The following is a 9,603-nucleotide window of genomic DNA, read 5'->3' as shown; positions in this document are numbered from 1 at the left end:
ATAAATTATTTATTTAAAACATTTTAAAAAAGAATTAGTGAAACACATAATAAAATTAAATATTTATTTACAGCCCTGACATAGTTTTATTTTATAGTACTTATATTTATTTTATACTGAAGACCTTGATGTTTTTAACTTATTCATTTGTTGGGTGTTTTTATGTGGTGGGTGAATTCCACATATGTGTATAGAGGTCAGAAGACAACTGTGGAAGTTGGCTTTCTCCTTCCACTATGTGGGCTCTAGATATCGAACTCAGTCCTCCGGCTTGGTAGCAAGCACCTTTACCAGCAGAGCCATCTGACTGGCCCTGGTTGGGTTTTTTAACAATACAATCTCAGACTTTATGTTCCTGACTCTGAAGGACACAACAAACTTTCAAGACTATTTTAGCTCTGACACAATCACAGTGAGAAAATGGTCATCGAAGGCTTAATTTTGGAACCTTTTATAGTACATATTTTACTTAAGTTCTTTTGGGAAGAAAATGAGAAAGGATCATTCTTTACCTGAGCTGGCTTCTTCTGAACGACTTGCTGTGGCTAAAACAAAACAAACAAAAAACAAAAGAAATGTTATATTTTAAAAGGAAACATATAGTAAGAAAAACTGAGTATGGATGCTTTAAATTTAGACAGATGTCTTCTAAGCAAATAACGAACTTTAATATTCAAAAAGCTCATCTAAGTTAAAGAGTGTTTATTCATCATTTCTTTGTTGAGGAAACACAGTAAGAGTCATCTACTATTGGAATAACTTTGTTTCCAGTTTTCATATCATAAAAGTTGAAGCGTGAAAAGATCTAATGTGCTGATATTAAAAAAAAATACCTTTGCCAAGAAAAATATACATGCCGCACAATTCATTCACTTAAAGTGGGTAATTCAGAGAAGTTTTTAGTATATCTCAAAGGGTTCTAAGTTTAGAACATTTTCATATTCCCTAAAAGAAACTATTTTTGATCACTCATTTCTTTCTATCTTCCTAGTCATCCAGCTAAACTTAATTTGCCATTAACCCACCTTCTGTTCTATACATTTGTCAACTCCAGACATTTCATAGAAGAAGAATCCTACACCATTCCAGCCTCTTGGTCAGCCTTCTTTCATTAAGCATAGTTTTTGGCAGGAAAGGATTAGAGGGGAGAGTAATTCCTATTGTAATATGTGAGATGGCCGATCTTCATTGTCAGCTTGATTGGATTTATAATCACCATGGAAACACATCTCTGGGTGTGTCTATGAAGGTGTTTCCAGAATGGTTTCTGAAGAGAGAATACCCACTCTGAATGTGGCAGAGCCATCCCATGCGCTGGGGTCCCGGCTGAATAAAAAGGAGGGAACCAGTTGAGTTCCAGTATTCATGGCTCTCTGCTTCCAAAATGAGGATTCGTAACAGCTGCCTCAAGCTCCTGCTTCCCTACATAATAAACTGGATCCCCTTGAACTTTAAGCTGAGGTATACTTTTCCCTTCTCACATTGCCTTTGTTAGGTATTTTGTCACAGAATTGAGAAAATAACTATTAAAGCATCAATAGTTCATTACTTTTTACACTTCTGATACACCACGTTTCAGGTATCCATTCATCAGGTGGGTTAGTTCCGCTCTTGGTTATTATGAACAGTTCTACGAGCATTCATACATTCATCCATATAGTCTAGTGCAGAGGTGTTTTCATTTCTTGTGTGTAACCAAGGAGTTCTTTTTCTGGGCGATAATGGCGATAACTTTTCTACTTTTTGAGAAGCTGCCAGAATGGGTTTCCAAAGATGTCGCACTATTTTACAGGCCTAGCAGTAGCGTAGGAGAGCTCTAATTTTCTAATTTCTCCTTGTATGCACCAGTGCCTGTCCTTGTCTGTCTTCGTCATTGCAGACCTCCGACGGGGTGGAAAGTTGAACATCACTGCTCTAGTTTGAATTTCCCTCATGATTAAGTATGTAAAACATTTTTATGTGCTTACAGGCCATCGATATATCTTCTGTAGAGAAATGTGTATTCAACTGCTTTGCTCATTTAAGAAACTATGTAATTCTTTTTTTTTTTTTTTTCTCAATAGCGAATCCTAAAGTTCTTTTGATGTTCTGGATACAAACCCTGATTGAATACATGGCTTTCAAACATTTTCTCCCTTTTGTGATGATGGTGTGATAATGGTCATATGAAATTTATTTTTAAATTTCATCTATATGTTTAATTTAATATATAAACTAAAACTCTCCTCTTGACTGAAACATTCTATAGCTTAAGTTAAATTTTCAATAAAGTTTCAGAAAATAATTGTTGTTCTTTGGTAGTACAAAAGGTGGATTCGAAACCCCAGTTTTTTTTTTAAAAAAAAGACATTTATTTTATGTGTATGAATATTTTGCCGAGTGTATGTATGTGCATCATATGTGTACATGATACCCATAGAGGCCAGGCAAGGGCGTCAAATCCTCTACAGCTGGAGTTGCATGCAGTTGTGAGTGGCCATGTAGGTGCTGGGAACCAAACCTGGGTCCTCTGCAAGAGCAGTCAGTACTCTTAACCACTGAGCTGTCTCTCCAGTTCCAAAGCTCCAGGTTTCTGTTGGTTAACTTTCCAATATCACATTTGTGTCTGAATGTGCCTTATTTATTCCATCTACACACCTCTGAAGTTCGCACATACAACTGAGCCACACTGATTATCAGAATAACTTGTTTTTCTGGCACAAATGAAAGAAACAAAATTACTGCAGTTCTTCAAATGACACTTGGAGTGCTCTGTATTTCTGTGGTGGTGTGATGCTTTCTTGCTGTTTTCTCTGTGTGGAGAGCACTGTATTTCTGTGCTGGTGTGATGTTTTCTTGCTGTTTTCTCTGTGTGGAGAGCATAGTATTTCTGTGTTGGTGTGATGTTTTCTTGTTGGAATATTGAAAATATATAAAATTAAGAGAACTTTTTGAAAAAAAAAAGATACGTAAGATTTTCAAAAGAAGAAGAAAAAGGCAAGATACTTTGCTCCCTGGGGGGTCCGGGGGGAGGTTGTGCCCCGTCACTTTAAACCACAGTAGAGATGACATCACCATCCAAGTCCAGGCTTTGAGATAAATGTTTTGTCCAGGTGAACTCGAGCCAGGGATGCCTAGGGTTTCTTGCCCCTTAGGATCCAAAATTGGTGCTGAGAGAGTATTCATTTCAAAAGGATCATTTTAGTGAATGGACTGCCTTTCTTCCTCTTCTTTTTTCCTGCTGATTACACCTGTACACGCGTTTACTCCAGAACTGTTTCAAATCCACACACATTCTTGCAGGCTGCCTGGTTCTTACTGCTCCCAAGCCCCCTCCTTTTTTGGCCAAGGATTCCCATTCATGCAACTCCTGCACAGTGCGCCTCAATGAAATTCTCTGAAAGGGCTGCCAGCTAGCCCAATTTTCCATGAATTAGGTCTTGACACTTCAATGAGGGGAAAGACAATGTCTGAAACTCTGCCAGCTCTGGCTCCCAGCCTAGTTCGTGTCACAGAACTTCTACCAGCTACACTTAGACACAGCACTCCGTACTTCTCAGGCCACCAAACAAACAGACCCTTGAATGCTTTCAGTGTTGGTTGTGGTTAGGGCTGCCGGGATGTTTTCCCAGCCTCTGGCACCCGATGGCTTCAGACTGTGCCCAGAAAGTATTTTTTTTGTTGTTGTTGTTATTTTGTTTTGTTTTGATTTTTATGAATGGCTTTGGTCAGAAACGCGGACCAAATCATAATACTACTACCATTCATAAAAAGGAAAAGGAAACAAACTGCCAGCTGGAAAGCTTTCTGGACACTGAACTGCAAGCCTCTTATCTTCCCCGAGGCATCTCCTAGCTTAGAGCTAAGTGTTGAGACAGGGAAACAGGCTTCTCCGGGTTCTTGGCACCAGACACACACTTGGCCACTGCATTTTCTTAAGAACTGAATGATAACATTACTTATTAATCTTTATGGTGCTTAACAGTATGTGTTCATAAACCTTAATAAATCAGTTATATTTTACACATGCATATCCTGCAGGAAGGCTAAAATCCCTTCTATTCTTAACATCTGCCCCTTTGTGCTTGGGAGGGCATGGGCCTCATCGTTTTCATTTTCTCATGGGGAAACCAAGGCATAGAGGCTTCAGATAATCTCCTCGGGATCAGTTTCTAAAACTAAAACAACCTGAGCCTATTAAATCTCTTAATCTCCTGTATAATGCTCAGAGGAAACCCTTTAGCTTCCATAAACCAAGGCAAAGCAGTCCAATCCTGAGCCAGCAGAAGCTGTACTTCCTGACCTTGACTCTGCCCTGGGTTCAACCTCCTCTGTGGATCTCTTGAGAACCTCTGAGGGCCATCACTGCCAGGCCGTGCCCATTTCTCACATGCTTCTGCTGCAGAGCCCAGGTCAATTCTTGGTTGCTGATGCCAGTAGCCAACAAGGGGTATGAGAGGCTCAGCTGCCCCAACTCACTTGGAGAGTCTTCTCTTCTTAACAATTGTGGAAGACCTCTGTAAGATGTTTTTAAAGTTGTGGATTCCATAATGACTTTTCTATTGAACAGACAGCAAATTCATTCAAACAGTTCTGATTATTCTGTTTCTGATGAGGTGTGTGCACATGACTGGTTTACAGTAGAGGCCCTTGGCTAGCATGCAAACCTCTCCATGCATGGAGAATTGGAGTTCACTGTTAAGAGACAGTTATATCTTTCAGAAAGCTTGTAATGAAATCCTCATCATTTAAACTTCTTGTGTGTGTGTGTGTGTGTGTGTGTGTGTGTGTGTGGTATGTGTATTCATATGTGTTGTGCACATGCATGCAAGTACATGTGGAGGCCAGAGGTCAATGCTGGGTATCTTCTTCGGTCACCTTTACCCACTAACCCATCTTGCTGGCCCTTCATATTATTTTTTGAGACAGGGTCAGTCAATGAACCTGGAGCTCAATGATTAGAATAGGATCCCTGGGCAGCAAGTTCCAGGGATCTGCCTGTCTCTGCCTCTCCAGCACTGGCTTTTGATGTGGATGCTACATATCCAAATTCAGATCCTCATGCTTGGGAGGCATCTCCCTTCATTTGAACTCCTAAAATACGGTCTATGAAAGCTTCCTCCAGGAACAAAGCATCACTCTCGTCACCACCAAAAATATCAAGAAACTTAGAAGACTGCTTTAAAATAAGACTGTGATGTCCTGAAGACCTTCAATGAAATGTATCATGTAAAGATCATGAGACACCCTCTCTAACCACAGGCTTCAGTATGCCACTTTGCAGCTTCCCTTATTGCAGGCCAGTTCAGCCACAACCCAAAACATAATACGCATAATTCAAGATAACACTGTGTTGAAGTCCATATAAACAGCTTAGGGTCCAACATGCTATCCACGAGTAGAATATCAGTGAAAAGAGAAAAAGGACAGATTTTTGGGACTCTGAGATCCATGTAGCAAAAATCAATTTTTTTTTTCTAAAGAAAAAGAAGAAAGTTCTTGTATTCACAAAGTTCACACTGGGTTTTGGTTTTTAAGTTTGTTCGAAGGGATGTGTAGGCAGGAAGTCGTCTTCTAGTCCACCTGTCTGATTCGGGGTGATTAAGGGGTTCCCAGCCTTCTTGAGAATACAATCTATGGTTCCAGGAAGTCTAGGTATTTTAAAGCTGATACTTACACAGATAAGCTTCCCTTGTCATAGGTACTGAAGGCAAATCCTTCCTAACAAGGAATTCAGATATTAGTAGTGCTTTTTAGTACTCATCTGAACATTGAACAGACAGAGCTTTGAACTGGGCTCATCAACTTCAGGTTTTTAAATGAAGTGCAATGTAAACTAAAGAGAGTCATTATGCATGAGATCTTAGGTTGACCTTGGAAAGCAATGCTACAACTGATCTCTGTGTAAGTGTGCGTGTGTGTGTGTGTGTGTGTGTGTGTCTGTGTGTGTGTGTGTGTGTGTGTGTGTGTGTGAGAGAGAGAGAGAGAGAGAGAGAGAGAGAGAGAGAGAGGAGAGCCAGTATGTGGTAGGTAATTTTGCCTACATTGTATTAAAATAATACAAACTTGGTTCAATCAATAGATATTTCTCAATGGATATTTCTGTTTTCTAACTTGATCTTTTTTCAGGTGCACTTTTCTCATCTTCATAGTACAGGATCACAGATCCTTTCCAGAAAAGGAGTTAAAACACCCCACTTGAGAAATGAAAGCCCCCTAAAATGTAAGTATTAGTTTATGTCTCACAAAATAACGTCTCATAGGATACATTCAGTTAAACCATGTTATCATATGCAAAATTTGATAAAAGGATATTTGTTCTAAATTTTCGAAAGGCTGCTTATACGTGTCAGCTCACTGACAAAAAGGCTGTGGTGGTTTGAATGAGAGAATGTTCCCCATAGGCTCCAAGTACTTGGGATTTGGTCTCATGCAGTTGGTGGCACGGTTTTGGGAAGTCTTAGAATGTTCTTAAGCCTTGTCGGATTTCCAGTCACTCTCTGCTTCCTGTGCTTTCTTGAAGATGTGAAAGCTTAGCTTCTGCTCCTACTCCAGCCACTTCTGCCACCATGCCTCCCCACCATGATGGACTCTTGCCCCTTTGGAATGGTAAGATAAATATACTCTTCCTTGGTAAGTTCCCTTGGTAACTGTGTTTCTATCATAGCAACAGAAAAGAAACTAATATAGAAGCTGATGACTGTCATATCCACACAAGTGAGACCTCCATCACCAGCCTAAACTGGCTAGTCGATGCATCTCTAGCATGTAGACAAAATTTCAGTAAGTAAATGTCTGTTGCTCAATTGCTTCAATTCCTTTCCAAGCCAAATTGATTGGCCCCTTTCAGGAAAAAAAGTTAAGAACTGAATAAGCAGATGTGTTCAGATTCTAGGCAAGTAAGTCAGGTCTATGTGAACACTCCAAGCATAGCCTCAGTCCAGAGGCCAGCAGCAGCTTCAAGCTGAGCTCAAATTGTATGGCTACATGACAGAAAACCCCTTTGACTTGTGGTTTGAACAATATCCTTCGCCTTTGTCCCAAGGTGCATAAAGGGATCTCTTTAATAGGAGATCTAACTGTACATCACCATCCACAAAGAGTGACCTGCATTTATGTGTTGACAATATGCTTTTCATCCTCTGAAACTTCAAAGTACTGCTCTGAATATATTTTCTCTGCCTGTCATATTAATCTGGTTGAAGGAGGATAACTATCATCAAGAACAAACATTCTTTCCTGCCTTTATGAAATGATGAAATTAGCAGATTTGCTCATGGCCTTCTGGATTTATAGTTTTAAATCTTAATATTTAGAACATCAGTGTGCTAGAGATTTTGAACTATTTGAGCAGGCATGCCCAATCTTTTGACATTGTAACATTATATGATACTGTCATTTACAAAGTTTGAGAACCACACATCTAGTTAAAAAAAATCACACACACACACACACACACAAACACACACAAATCTCATAATGCTCTGTGTAAATTTATGAATTACCTCGAGCTTTTAGAGCTATAGCAAACTCCTCACAGTATAGGACCAACAACTGAGCTACAATAAATCCCTCAAGCTTCAGGTGCATCATATTCCTAATTAACAAATACATTCCTTGCACCAATCAAATTTTTTTCAGTTCTTGGTATTATACGCTCTCCTATTGGTGTCAATAATTATTATTTTTAATAGTATTAGAAGTTGTAGTTTTCATTCTAGAGAGTCTCTGGATAGACTGAGATAATTGTTAGGTGCAAACTAATCCAGCATCTAGTTAAGCCTTCTACCCAAGAAGACTTAAGTGGTTTCATCAGATGAGAATGACCCTGCCCCTAGTGGTGGGAGGTCTCAGTATAAAAGGTCAAAAACATTTACCATTGAGTGACAATTTTCTTGGAACTTAAAGTCTGGGTTGGATGTTAGCTTCTATTCCTTGACTTCTTGTGTGCACTCAGAGATGACTGTGCAATGCGTGTGCACAATATACCATGGATGGTTACAATCTGACTGGGATATTTGGGCCTTAGAGTGCAAGGGAGAGTTTGCAGTTCTAAGCACAAAGTCTCCTAAGAAGTGATAAATCTATGGGGGAGTTTTGACAAAATTTATCCTTGGTATTGGGGGATGGGATGGAAGATGTTCTTTTTGGCTCTCCTTGGTTTTACATGTAGACTTTGATACTAATGACAGCAATAAGGATCATTTCAAAAGTATTTATTATATTATTATAGCAAAATGTCCTCCCTGCTGCTGTCCTTATTTACTCTGTTCAGGGATGAAAATAGCCCAAGTCTGTCCCAGTTAGTGTTAATTAGCATTAGCCATGAGCATATGGTCACAGCCACGAAGTGCTTTCAAGATTTGAATGGCGATAATAGGATTGTTGCCTTCCCTCTGGTGTCTTAAACATACCCCTAAGAAGGGAAAATCAATCAGGAGCCCTTTACAAATCATAGCATCCTGGTTAAGTTTCCAAACCCATTCTCCTGCAATCTTGACCTGATGAAGTTAGCCACTGGCTCATCATATACAAATTGATATTTCATGAACTGTGTATCAGACAAGGAATATGTAAAAATAAATAAGAAATGTGTCAAGCAGTGCAAAGTCTAAGGAGGGAGACAGTCAAGGAAACGGGCACTAGAAAACAAAGTACAGTTTTAGATTAACTTATCCCTACAGCGTGTTCTTGATGGTAGAAAGGCATGCTTATCAAATACACAGACCAACAGAAAAAAAGAAAGTGATGATGCCAGTGACCCTCCGTGTTCACAGGTTCCCTGTGTGCATGTGCAGACATTCTTAGGGATACCAGAGGATGATATATAAATGTCTGAAACACTGTGCTGCTGGTTTTTCACACCAACAGACACACGTGCACAGATGCTATGGCCAAATTTAAACTTCAGTAATGCCAACTTTAGGAGGTACAAAAACTAAGGCTCAATGTTTGATGAAAAGATGGTATCTATGAGTTAATGGAAATAAAATCAAATACTAATTGAGACGAGCAACAATTAGCATGCGAATTTGTTGTCAGTACTCCAAACTTGCTGGTGATAGGCTTGAAAGTCTACTTAAGATGCTTATCATCTTAACATGAAGTATTATTCCGACAGTGGCTATATTAAATCGGATATGGGCATGGTCTATTATATATATACATATACATACATATATATATAATGTTCTACATAATGTATATTGTACCTTTTACACTTGCCCATATACTTATGAGAGAAATAGTTTAGTTTAAAAATTTTTTGAAAATATTTTATTTTTTTTATGTGTATGTGTGTATTGCCTGCATGTAGGTAAGTGCACTCGTGTCGTGCAATGCCCGTGGAGGACAAAAGAGACTGTTGGATCCCCTGGAAATAGAGTTACAGACAGCTGTTAGCTGCTATGTGGGTGCTGGGATTCAAATTCAGGTCTTCAGCAAGAACAATCACTCTTCTTAACTGCTGAGCCATCTCTCCAGCCCTGGTTTAAAATTTTTTAAAATTACTTTTACTACATTACACTTTCTTTCATAAGAGATTTAGAATTAATACTTATTTTTTTGGTTTTGAAGACATCACTCCAGATCTAATACTACCATGTTTGAAAAATTAACAAATTA

The 9,603-nt window shown here is 39.0% G+C and overlaps 1 protein-coding gene across 3 annotated transcripts in view; it reads right to left on the bottom strand.

Annotated features, from left to right (window-relative positions):
- The window catches only part of Hmga2 (high mobility group AT-hook 2), a 133,021-nt gene that overhangs the window by 12,535 nt on the left and 110,883 nt on the right, over nucleotides 1-9,603 (bottom strand). The window contains exon 4 of one of the 3 annotated variants that reach the window (XM_029561555.1): nucleotides 513-545. The exons of 1 other annotated variant lie outside the window; for it this stretch is intronic. In XM_029561555.1, the coding sequence (XP_029417415.1) occupies nucleotides 513-545 (33 nt within the window). Of the gene's footprint in view, nucleotides 1-512; nucleotides 546-3,331; nucleotides 4,497-9,603 lie in introns of those variants that run through there. One more of the 3 variants, XM_029561559.1, reaches the window with a different exon arrangement.

This window comes from Nannospalax galili, unplaced genomic scaffold (genome assembly GCF_000622305.1).
Source record: "Nannospalax galili isolate Female #2095 unplaced genomic scaffold, S.galili_v1.0 scaffold110, whole genome shotgun sequence".
In the NCBI taxonomy this organism is placed as follows: Eukaryota; Metazoa; Chordata; class Mammalia; order Rodentia; family Spalacidae; genus Nannospalax; species Nannospalax galili.
The sequence above is the reverse complement of the archived record's forward strand: the minus strand, read 5'-3'. Positions and strand labels throughout refer to the sequence as shown.